Consider the following 12,776-nt stretch of genomic DNA (forward strand, 5'->3'; position numbering starts at 1 on the left):
TTCAGACGGGCCTGTACATGTGCTTTCTTGAGCAGGGGGACCTTGCGGGCGCTGCAGGATTTCAGTCCTTCACGGTGTAGTGTGTTACCAATTGTTTTCTTGGTGACTATGGTCCCAGCTGCCTTGAGATCATTAACAAGATCCTCCCATGTAGTTCTGGGCTGATTCCTCACCGTTCTCATGATCATTGAAACTCCACGAGGTGAGATCTTGCATGGAGCCCCAGACCGAGGGAGACTGACAGTTATTTTGTGTTTCTTCCATTTGCGAATAATCGCACCAACTGTTGTCACCTTCTCACCAAGCTGCTTGGCGATGGTCTTGTAGCCCATTCCAGCCTTGTGTAGGTCTACAATCTTGTCCCTGACATCCTTGGACAGCTCTTTGGTCTTGGCCATGGTGGAGAGTTTGGAATCTGATTGATTGATTGCTTCTGTGGACAGGTGTCTTTTATACAGGTCACGAGCTGAGATTAGCTAATCTCAGCTCGTTACCTGTATAAAAGACACCTGGGAGCCAGAAATCTTGCTGATTGATAGGGGATCAAATACTTATTTCCCTCATTAACATGCAAATCAATTTATAACTTTTTTGAAATGCGTTTTTCTGGATTTTTTTTGCTGTTATTCTGTCTCTCACTGTTAAAATACACCTACCATTAAAATTATAGACTGATAATTTATTTGTCAGTGGGCAAACGTACAAAATCAGCAGGGGATCAAATATTTCCCCCACTGTATAAGGTCTTGCATCCTATAAAAGCTGAAAAGTGCAGACAAGATAAGTCAAAGTTAAGAGCTAAGGAGTATAGGGGAAATCAAAATTAACAATACAAGTGCAAATGCAAAGGCAAAAGTATGATAAAATGTTGTATAAGTGCAATCTTACAGGAGAATTAATGACTAAATTACAAGTACAGTCTGAAAAGATGCGTCTTGAGTAATCGCTGGAAGGAGGTCAGGGACTGTGAAGGTTTAACTGTGGAATACCAAATTGAATGCTTTTGGTTAATTGCTCACTGTGCCGCTGTCTCCTCACCTCCTCAGCGGCTCACATTGGGGTGGGCATCAGCGGGCAGGAGGGGATGCAGGCGGTGCTCTCCAGTGACTTCTCCTTCGCCCAGTTCCGGTATCTACAGCGCCTCCTGCTGGTCCACGGCCGATGGTCATACCTGCGCATGTGCAAGTTCCTCAAATACTTCTTCTATAAGAACTTCACCTTCACCTTCGTCCACTTCTGGTATGGCTTCTTCTGCGGATTCTCTGCCCAGGTGAGAGGAGGGCATATTTAGTGCCGGTTTACATGCTGGGTAATGTGCTAAAGAGCTTTGAATCAGATTTCATGGGAAAAGACGGGATGAATTGTGGATTCAATGTTTATGATTTAATTTTGTTATGAGGCTAAAAACAGATTCATTTATCAGCCATCTCCAAAAACCTGCTATTTGGAGTGACATCTGAGCACCTGGCCTGTAGCTTCATCTGATACAGCTGAACAATTCTGCTTTAATAGACAGCCCTGACTATAACAAGGTCATATGGAGTATTGAAAGCGGCATGTTTTATGTAGCTGAGTTTTTATTCTTTATTCACTCTTCCTTGCAGACAGTGTATGACGAATGGTTTATTACACTCTACAATTTGGTTTACACATCACTGCCGGTGCTGGGGATGAGTCTGTTTGATCAGGTATGATGAGATTTCAGATGGGGGTGGTGGTGGTGGGGCACTGAAGTCTAAACATTTTTCACAATGATTAGTTTTTGAGCAAACTTCACAGTCAATCCAAACAACTGCCTGACACTGTTGTCAAACCACTTTGGAATATTTAACTGATCGACATGTCAACTTCTGGCTAATTTTTAAATATCCCCTACAGCCACTATATCAAGCCATATGGGATTATATTCTCCACAATATATACGTTTAATCATGTAATTTTAGAAAAAACTAAATTATCTTTATTATGACAAAAGCTATTATTTCTCAAATTATATAACCCAGGGGTTTTCAAACCGGTCCTGGAGTATCCCCTGCCCTGCTGTTTATTGTTCCAACCTAGGTCTTAATTACTCAATTTAATGTTATATTGCTTTGTTACTTCAATTAGGGTTCAATTAAGCAATTTAGAGCTTGGTTGGAACAAAAACCAGCAGGGCAGAGGGTACTCCAGGACCAGTTTGAAAACCTCTGATACAGTATAACCCAAAACTATGTGCGTTCAATGTGAACAGGGGGACGTCCTTGATAAAACCATATAAAAAGAGCAGAATATTGTGTGGGGCATTTGAGGGGAAAGCAGATCAGTGGGAAAACAATATATATTCTAAGCATATATTTTAATATAAACTTTCACTGGATATTATTTCCACTGTGAGTAGAGAGCATAATGAGACTCTGGAAAAAACATGGTATGTATATTCCATCATTAGCTGTATTTATTGTGTGTGTGCCCTTTTTATAGCTCCTTCCATGCTTGCAGTTGATGTATGTAAGCATCATGGAATTGTGCTTCCTAAGAAAACAATCTACTCCTTCACTGCATTGGATGCCATGTTGAATTGCATTCTTGCTCATATTCTGATTACCCCTTTAATTGTGACTGAGTTTCAAGAGCACACGACTGGCTACTGAGGGTGGTTGTGTGTTGCAGGACGTCAATGATCGCTGGAGTATGCAGTATCCCAAACTCTACGAGCCCGGGCAGCTTAATCTGTACTTCAGCAAGTGGGCTTTTGTCAAGTGCGTCCTGCACAGCATCTACAGCTCCCTGGTCCTCTTCTTCATCCCGTACGGCGCCATGTATGACACCGTGCGGGACGACGGCAAGGACATCGCCGACTACCAGTCCTTCGCATTGCTGGCGCAGACCTGCCTGTTGATCGCTGTCTGCATCCAGGTTCGACTCCCTGCCCTGCACCCTACCCTTCCCTATTTCTCTGCTGGCATACTGCCCTCTAAAACATCAGCAATTATTTATCTCCCACATTTGCATCTATAGCCGTTTGCTCGTTAATTAAAAAACAAAACTTTGGGTTCCATTTTCATTTCAGCCCTTTGTGTGTATCCTGCTGTGCCTGGCCTTTGTCTCATTTTCCATTTTATATCAATCTAACAAATGTTATAAAAGCACACATTGTCGTTTGCACAGATATAATAAGACCGTAATTAACCTTGGTCAAGAATTGTTATGCCTTTATCTTATTTTTGATTAAACAAATACAATTAGAGCTATAAAGGCTAGAGGACAACAACAAATGAAAATACAGCGCATTTTAGTTTCTGTTGTCTCTGGCGTGGCAGATGGGGCTTGACACTGCTTATTGGACAGCTGTGAACCAGTTCTTCATCTGGGGCAGCCTGGCTGTGTACTTCGCCATCACGTTCACCATGTACAGCAATGGGATGTACCTCATCTTCACAGCGTCCTTTCCATTCATTGGTGAGTACAGTGTTCCTCTATTTGATGGAGTAAACGTGCCTTCTTCCTGAACTCCCAGCTGCAGGCACTTTATTCGTGCTTTGTCAACGCTTGCCCTGTTTCCCTCAGGTACGGCGAGGAATTCTCTGAGCCAACCCAACGTCTGGCTGACCATCATTCTCACCTCCATTCTGTGCGTGCTGCCAGTTGTGGCCTACAGATTCATTCTCATACTTGTGCGTCCAACCATCAACGACAAGGTAGGGAAAGTGACAATGACAGCTTTGATATATTATTATTATTATTATTATTATTATTATTATTATTATTATTATTTTTAAATTTGAATCCTCTACCTGCCACTAAATGTATTCATTGTCTGTCCTGTGCTGTGTACTGTGCTCTATGTTGAAAGGAATTAATAATAAAAATCAAACACCAACAAACATAGATAAACATATTCAGGAATTTACATTTCTTGATTAAATATGGGGATATGCTTGTAGAAGTAAAGAGGACATCTTCATGAATTACTTGTATCACTTCCAGATTTACATTTTGTCTTGCCTGCCATCTTGATTTGTTTTTGCTGAAGTAAATATGCTCAGCAGTGAATAGAAAATGTAATATTGGCAAACCCCTCAGCTGAACGTAATCGTAATGTAAAATATTTTGATGGAAAAATAGGTTTAGCAACCCTGGTAGAAAAAATTATGTATTAGTTTGGCATTAGTCAGTTCATTTTCCTTTCAACCTCAGAGTAAAAGCATACAGTGCAGTTTTGCATTGGTCTTTCAGTAACCAGTAGGAGGGTAATCTCCTTTGGCACCTTGATCTTAGTATCCGATCACGTGGACACTCCCAGGGTGTCTGACTCGGTGCTGCATGATGCCAGAGATTCACTGTCTGGACGAGGACCTCATTAGTCACACTGCAAACACTATTTTTGTCATGGTCACCTGCTGGGTTCAAGTCAAGCTGGCTTAGTGGATTAATTAAATTAGTCTGAGATACTATTTGTAGTCCTGCAGTTGTACAGTTGTAATTTAGGACGCCATTACTGCACTAATACAGATTTAGCAATATCCTGCAATTATAAGAAAAAATAAATTATGCGATTGGAATGAATCCTTTAAACATATTCAAGTCAGTGCTCCCACGCTGCAGCCATGTAGTTAAGGCAGGAAGAGCACCTAGCTTTCTTGATTTGCTTCCCAAAGATTTGTATTTATTATGGTCGTTGATCAGTGACCTCCAGCTGGGATTGTACTGTGAGCAAAGATACGTGTTAAATATTTAATAGGTAGAGATGCATCTAAGATTTATTTGTACCCTTAGAAATGTCTGACCTTGGATCGGGTTTTCTGCATGGGAGTTGGATGCTCACTTAAAATTTGTGAATCATTAGGGCCTTGCGTTGCCTCAGCAGCCCAGGTCTCTTGTGTAGTCTTTGCTTTGTGCGTCGTTTGACGTATCTGAGTCTCAGTGGACTTTCCCAACAGCAGCAAAGACCTGCATGACCTTCATTTATGGAAAATAAGCTCTGACATGGTGTATACACACACATGTTTTATTAACATTGTGTCTTAGTATCCTATTCCCAGGTTCCCATCTATGTTAATTACATTTAATTGATTTAACAATAGTTTCATTATTCAACAAGACAGATGTGTGTTCATGGGATACCAGCCTGTCTGCTGCTGGTACTTGAATAAAAGCCAAGACCCATTTACAGTAATTCTATCCATTAGCGTACTGCTGAAACAGAGCATGACTGGGCACTGTATTACATCATAAAAATACAGAGCAAATAGAGGTACAAATCTGCAGAAAGGAGTACAGACTGCCATAGCACAAATGCTACATGGTAAATGGAAAAAGTAGTTTTCTTTTAGTTACTTTGAAGATTAGGGCCATAAAGCTACACCTTACACCCCCTGCTTCATGGCTCTGCTTCCCTCCTCTTCTCCAGGTGCGGTTCAAGATGAGCGAGACCAAAGCCACGCCCCCTCCCCCTCCCAAACGGGCTCGCATCAGACGCACCAGCTCCCGGCGCTCAGGCTATGCCTTCTCCCACACCCAGGGCTACGGGGACCTGGTCACCTCCGGGAGGTACCTGCGCCGCACGCCCATGCACTTGGGCCGCTCCGCAGGCTTCAGCCCCCAGGCCCGGGACACGGCCAGGCAGTCCCACACAGTGCTGCAGATGTACCGCTCAGTCCAGGAGCCCGAGGCCAGCCCGCCTACCTTCTGAGCACTCCAGCGCCGTGGCCACACTGGGACTGTTTACGTCAGACCCGCAGGGGCGTGGGACAGTGTTTTATGTTCAGGCTCTCGCTGCAGCTGCTCAAGAGTACCGTTGGTTCTACACGTGTCTGTAAAAACATTCTTCCGAGCAGCTTTTTATCTTGTCATGTGTGCAGGACTGTGTGACAACAGCACTTTATTACCGTGTCTGTGGGTAAGGTTAGCTGGCAGTTTTGACTATTGTCAACTAGAAACAACCTAAACATGACTACACTGAGTGATCTAAGATCATCTTTTATATACTACAAACCTTCTCAAGGACCATGGGAAATCATGCAGTCATATCATGTGTATGTAGGTCTTATGATTGTGGTAGTTTTCATTTCATTGTATGTAAGATACATACACTAAATACTGTAATTTCATTTATTAAGGGCTTTTGTCATTTTTAATTTGTACTATATGCTGGTTATTTGTTCTGAAGGCTGAAAGCACACACAGCAGTTCGTGGGTTACTTCAAACTAGTTCTTTCAACAACCAACCAAATGATAGCAAATGATGGTAACAAATGCAGCTATTAGCCTTGATAAATCACTCTTTCTCTTCTTTCAAGGTTGGAATAAGATAAAACATTTAAACAACACTAAGGATGCAGTTTCATGAACTGCATTGCGACAGGGACAGTTATTTATATTCCCACGCTGTGCAATGCTATTTGTGATCTCTCAAAGTTTAAATTTCTGTTTCAGGGCACAGTGTGCACTGTGTTCTCCCATCTAGAGACATACATTAAAACAAGTACAAATGTTTACAAACTCAGCTCAAGTTGTTGAGGCTGCATGCATTGAGTCAAATTATAGCAGAGAATATGATTCTATATCATCCTTCTGTTTATATATCAGCTGTGGAAATAATACAACCATATGGGAGCTGAGGATAAATGAAGACTACTCTAGGAATTTGGTTAATGTTTATTAATGCACTTAACTACAAATGTCCATTTTATGTCTTAGAAGTGCCTTTACTGCAGTCCATTTCACAACCCCCAAGTCTCAATATCCTCATTCGTTTACATATCTAGCAATGTGCTTTGTCTTCAGTTTTGAATGATTACCATATAAGTAAATAAGACTACGTCCAGAATATCCCCTGGAAGATGTGAAGCAGAGAAAACTTGGGTTATTCTGCATCACTACTGGCTTCTAATAAAGCATGGTCCAGAAAAAGACAGAGGTGGAGATGACTGATTATAACCCAAGCCCTTTGTACTTTAGTTGCAAGTGTCAAAGGTCGTTTGGATAAAGGCTTGGTTGCTTTTTTGTCCTTTAAAATTGTGAAACACAACATTCATTAGTACAATGGGATATGTAAATACATAAAGAAACTAAGATTTTAACTATACTATACTGTACATTAAATTAAAAGTAAAATGTTTGAGGAAGCCCCAAATGTTTTGAGAATAGTAAACCACATATTTCTTCTTTTTTTGTTTTTGTGTAAACCACATATTTCTGAGCATGGGAATCTAATGGGATCATTTATTTTTCAATGCCTTAGGGTCCACAGCTTTGATGAAAGTTTGGCCTTTTTGGTGCTACATTATAAAAGTAAATGAATTATATTTACTGAGTCTATACTATGTTATTCACACAGATCGCAAACCGTTTTTGTTTTTCTTTACTGAAGTGCTGGGCATTGATGTGTAAACTATTGTTTTTCACACAGGAAGTTGGTTTAAGATGTTTAAAACAAATCACAAGGATGTATTGATTCTCAGGTGAAGGGAGAGCTGCAAAACTTAGATGAAAGCACTTTTTATCCCTTTTTCCAACATGTTCCATTCTTAGTTATACATGGAAATGCTATTGTGCTCAAAATGGCCTTTATTATGTTCCCTTCTGTTTTGAGAAAGTGTAGATAAGAAACATTCCCCTTTATACATGACCTAGGTCTGTCATGTCGTATAGTGGTAACAGGAAAATATTTTTAATGCTTTTCATAATTTGTGTATTTTTGTTTAGGTTACTATGTGTTCCATCTTTAATATCAGAAAAGACCAGAGGAATGCTAATCAAACTGTTAATTGTATTTAATTTACTGTATGTATTATGTTGAACATGGAAGGCTGCCAAAAATAAAAGTTTGATATTTTTTATATACAGAGCTGTATGCATTGGGTACTTCGTACTTTTTCCTAAGCACATTTCTACCTAATGGTTTTGGAAACTAGAGTGTGCATATGTGTTCTCTACAATTCTATTCTATTAATTTCTGTTACCAATTGTTCTGTTAAGGTCTCAGACACTTTGGATTTACACCGATCAGCCATAACATTATGGCCACCTGCCTAATATTGTTTAGGTCCCCCTTGCCGCCAAAACAGCCCTGACGCGTCGAGGCATGGACTCCACTAGACCTCTGAAGGTGTGCTGTGGTATCTGGCACCAAGACGTTAGCAGCAGATCCTTTAAGACCTGTAAGTTGCGAGGTGGGGCCTCCATGGATCGGACTTGTTTGTCCAGCACATCCCACAGATGCTCGATTGGATTGAGATCTGGGGAATTTGGAGGCCAAGTCAACACCTTGAACTCATGATTCATCAGACCAGACCACCTTCTTCCATTGCTCCGTGGTCCAGTTCTGATGCTCACGTGCCCATTGTAGGCGCTTTCGGCAGTGGACAGGGGTCAGCATGGGCACCCTGACTGGTCTGCGTCTACGCAGCCCCATACGCAACAAACTGCGATGCACTGTGTGTTCTGACCCCTTTCTATCTGAACCAGCATGAACTTTTTCAGCAATTTGAGCTACAGTAGCTCGTCTGTTGGATCGGACCACACGGGCCAGCCTTCGCTCCCCACGTGCATCAGTGAGCCTTGGCCGCCCATGACCCTGTCGCCGGTTCACCGCTTTTCCTTCCTTGGACCACTTTTGATAGGTACTGACCACTGCAGACCGGGAACACCCCACAAGAGCTGCAGTTTTGGAGATGCTCTGACCCAGTCTAGCCATCACAATTTGGCCCTTGTCAAAGTCGCTCAGATCCTTACGCTTGCCCATTTTTCCTGCTTCTAATACATCAACTTTGAGGACAAAATGTTCACTTGCTGCCTAATATATCCCACCCACTGACAGGTGCCATGATAACGACATTATCAGTGTTATTCACTTCACCTGTCAGTGGTCATAATGTTATGGCTGATCGGTGTACAATCTGTTACAATACATACAGACAAAGTGATTGGACTATCCAATGCAAGACTAGTGCTGGCCAATTCTGGTTTGATTTCTATCACCAACACAAGTAGTGCATATTTTACTAATTCATTGAATTATCTTAGTGGCTTTAATTCCAAATTGTAATGAGGCGTTAAAAAACATCAGCGAAAAGCTAATTCTGCCTCATCACTCCAAGCGCAACGACTAACAAAACCAACACATTTCTAGTCAATGCAGTCGAGCAGTCTGCTGTGGAAACGTCAGATGCAAAGTGATGCAAGCGCCGCGTATTCTTGGCCAAAACCCCCTGACATCAACCCGTGTAAACAAATCAAACGTCTATAGTTTAAAAAATATATATCATACAATAATAAATTGACGGTTTTTTTCATGAAAACGCGTTCGACCCCGTTCTGCTGTCGGTGTCCCACGTCTGAACAGCTGCTTACACACCAGGCCGTCATTCGTGGGGTGGAGACATTCAGAACGCGTTTCTACGAGCGCAGATTCCCGCAGTTCTGCGCAGATCTGCAGAATCCCACCGATCCCATTGGTGGAGCCGCGCAGAACTGCGGACATCTGCGCAGCACGAACACGACCCGAGCTCTGCCGTGACGTAGGGCGGCCGGTCCAGCCCAGCTCACTGGACGCTGGTTTCGAGGGAGCTCGCCGACTCGGGATCGTGGCTGACTGCGAAGGATTAATTTCTCTTATTTTTGTTAGTGTCACCCTGACATAACTCGGATACTGGCGACAATGGGAGACTGAGCGCATTTGCAGACGCTGGCTGTAAGTCCCTTGTGTCATTTGTGTTGCGTTGCTTGTTATTTTGCGCGAATGGAGCTACAGTGTCGATACACGGGCTGCTTCACTGTCGTACGGACAAGTGCAATGGCAGTAAGGCAGCAATTGTGTGTATGAATAGGGCTACATTTCAAATATATATGTACAGATTTAATAATATCATATATTCGCCGACACTTGTATTTGAAGATGTATTCCTTTATTTATTTGTGTACTGTTGCCGTTGCCAGACTGTGTGCGCATCATTTCATATTTGACAATACGATTCTCCTGCAGGGTTGGAAACAAAATTAATAATAATAATAATAATAATAATAATAATAATAATATAATGCATCCACAATCCTGCATTGCCTTCAGTGATCTTTGGCAGATTGGTCCTCCGCTTCTAGAAAGCGCTGTGGCTCAAGTCAAGCACAATAGAGGCTCATTCAGCATCTAACCTGGGTGGGGGGAGGCATTTTCATTTTGATTAATTTTCTTCATATTTATTTGTTCATTAGCGTGTTCACATTGGGTGTGTGTGCTCACCATTATTTTTCTTTTTATTATTAAGGTCTATTTTGATGTATTCGTATCTGTTTGGTGACGTTATTTCGAATTAGCCTGCCATGGCGTAACCTTGCCCATCAATAATGCATGCAGGCTGTATATTTGCAGCATGGCCGGTTCAGCGAGGGGGTGATGATCATGAGCAATAGGGAGATGTTGCTGGGGAGAAATCTAGCCTCTGGCGCAGATCTGCATTGGGAACATTTTGCTCATTTTATTGCACGCATTGGGGAATTAATTCTTCAAAACGGGGTGGCATTGGTTCCTGTATGAAGCATGCATACAGTACACAGGGCTTTCTTTAAATAGACACGTTGTCACTGAGCAGCTTTCAGAATTGTTCTGTTGGTGCTGATGGTGGGATTTTAGCTTCTGCTAGGCTTGTATGTTTGTTATGACAGATCTCTTGCATCAGTTCTCTCAACATGTGTGCTATGCTTTCAGAGATCTGTGCTAATTAATGGCAGCACCATCAAATAATATAGTCATAATGGAGTACATTGCAGATTTCATGCACACATACAGTGGAAGGGAAGGCTGGAGTTGGGCCCTGCAATGGCCGTTATGTTGTGGTGGGGTTTAACTGTGTCTGCGCTGTTCTGCAGTTTTCTCAAGATAAGATAAGTTCAAAGCACCTCCGCTCACCCTGCGTCTGTTGACAGATTGCCTACGGTGTGTTTTTAGGTTTGAAGTCAATTCAGAAGGACAGAATTCTTCATTGTCGGTGGTTATGAAAAGAAAAACGGGCTGGTGTGGAGGAGAGATGCACATTCTTCACAGTGACAACTTCTAAATATGTGTTAATTAAAATGTAGTGTTGTATCCAGTCTCTTTTTCTGAAATTCTCCATGGACCAAGGTGGCCACCCTTTCACGTGGATGAATAGATATTTACAGAGAAACATCCCTGAACAGTAAACTGTACCATAAATCTCTGCAATGCCTTCATCTCAGGGCTGTCTTGGTAATTGGGGAGAAACTGAAATGTGCAGCATTTGAGCTGAATATGAAAACTGTAATCCCATATTTGGCTTTTCTCTTGGCAATTTTAGTGCTACCCTGAGGGTGATTGTCTCTGTTTATGGTGTCCTAAAGCATTACATAAGACTACACTCAGAGGAATGTGCCTGTGTGTCATTGTAGAAGACTCCATTGTCTCATGCCTTCTACTGTGGCTTTTACTCCATAGCTTACTGCAACATTAGACACAGTATTTGTGATGTAATTTTTTTTTTCTCCCTGCTTTTAATTTCATGTAACCAAAATGCCAATGCACTTAGTAACTACCGATATGTTTGGATAATTCACACTCAAAACCATGGCTTTTTTTTTAAGTTTCTGGCCTGTTACATTGTAACATCATGAGAACAAGTCTATCACAGCCTCCTGGGCGTGAAGTTGGAGTTGTTTGGAAACAAATGGCAGTGTGGCTTATAAAGGTTATAATTTAAAAACAAATCTCTGCAAGGGAGTATATGATTGACTTTTTGCACTCCCCTTTAAAGTTAAATGGTGCAAACACTTGCTCTAAAATTAATCTTATGAGAAAAACTTCTGGCCCCACAAAGTGTGCTGTTTGGCTTTCTTATGGAGGCAGCTGCAATCAAAACCAAGTTAAGCTACCAGTTTGTAATATTGCTAGCATTGACAGTGCCCGTGTCATCATCACCTCAGGTTTTTAGACACCATTAGGCTGTATTGTCTTGACATTGAGCCACCGAATTGAAAGTAAACTACTTATTCGGACAGAACCTGGCTGGTTGTTGCACCACAGGCATTGAGGCTGCTTGAGATTTCTTCCATGTTGGCATCGTCATTTTGGCATGCATGGATATTATATTTTGACACAGGATTGCTTGTCACATGTCATCATGTGAAATACAAGCTATTCTGTGCCATGAGTCAAAACACTATTATTGTATTTAAACATAATTAAGAAGATAAAGATGTAATGCTGAATAACAGTGGCTGCTACTATCTACTGTATGAATTATAATGTTTTTTTATGCAACAGTAAGCCAATTTACATTTGAATGCTTTTGCATGTAAAACGTTTTTTCGTAACAAAGAACGGAAAATGTAAAGCACAGCACTGTAAAGGACCAGGTATTGAATTTCTATCCATAACAGAGAAATTTCTTTCTCAACTGTTCATGTATTTTATTTTGTTGCATGAGAATAGAAAAGTCTGAACTTGAAATTGTGAACTATGTGCAAAAGCTGGCATGTGTCCTTCAGTTTTTTTTTTTAGGACACTTTTAAATGCCTTGTAAACAGGAGGGAATCTGTAAAATCACCAGTACAAGTGCAGCAGAAGAGTACCTCAAAACTTTCAATTGACATTTGTGAGTCTTTTGGGAGTAATCTTTAAGGCAGTGGAGCCTTACTTACATTTCATAGACTTCAGATAGGTTTCATGTCTGTGAAAGAGTTGGAGAGGCAGCGTTACAAATATAGTGTGACAGAGACAGGCATGGCTCTGGGCCTATGGTACCCAGTGCAGAGGAACCTCTCAGCAGCCCAGTGCTCATAAA

General features: G+C 41.5%; 2 protein-coding genes across 4 annotated transcripts in view; both read left to right on the top strand.

Moving 5' to 3' along the window:
• The window catches only part of LOC136754656 (phospholipid-transporting ATPase ID), a 36,970-nt gene extending 29,143 nt beyond the window's left edge, over positions 1-7,827 (top strand). For both annotated transcript variants that reach the window (XM_066710682.1, XM_066710683.1), the window contains exons 23-28: positions 1,047-1,270; positions 1,605-1,688; positions 2,653-2,898; positions 3,303-3,441; positions 3,550-3,680; positions 5,393-7,827. In XM_066710682.1, coding sequence (XP_066566779.1) covers positions 1,047-1,270; positions 1,605-1,688; positions 2,653-2,898; positions 3,303-3,441; positions 3,550-3,680; positions 5,393-5,674 — 1,106 coding nt within the window. In that variant the 3' untranslated portion in view covers positions 5,675-7,827. The remainder of the gene's footprint in view (positions 1-1,046; positions 1,271-1,604; positions 1,689-2,652; positions 2,899-3,302; positions 3,442-3,549; positions 3,681-5,392) is intronic.
• A 1,714-nt stretch (positions 7,828-9,541) lies between these two features.
• The window catches only part of rusc2 (RUN and SH3 domain containing 2), a 44,393-nt gene continuing 41,158 nt past the window's right edge, over positions 9,542-12,776 (top strand). For both annotated transcript variants that reach the window (XM_066710684.1, XM_066710685.1), the window contains exon 1: positions 9,542-9,676. The gene's annotated coding sequence lies outside the window, so the exon portion shown is untranslated. The remainder of the gene's footprint in view (positions 9,677-12,776) is intronic.

The sequence above is a fragment of the Amia ocellicauda genome, chromosome 8 (assembly GCF_036373705.1).
Source record: "Amia ocellicauda isolate fAmiCal2 chromosome 8, fAmiCal2.hap1, whole genome shotgun sequence".
NCBI classification, from domain to species: Eukaryota; Metazoa; Chordata; class Actinopteri; order Amiiformes; family Amiidae; genus Amia; species Amia ocellicauda.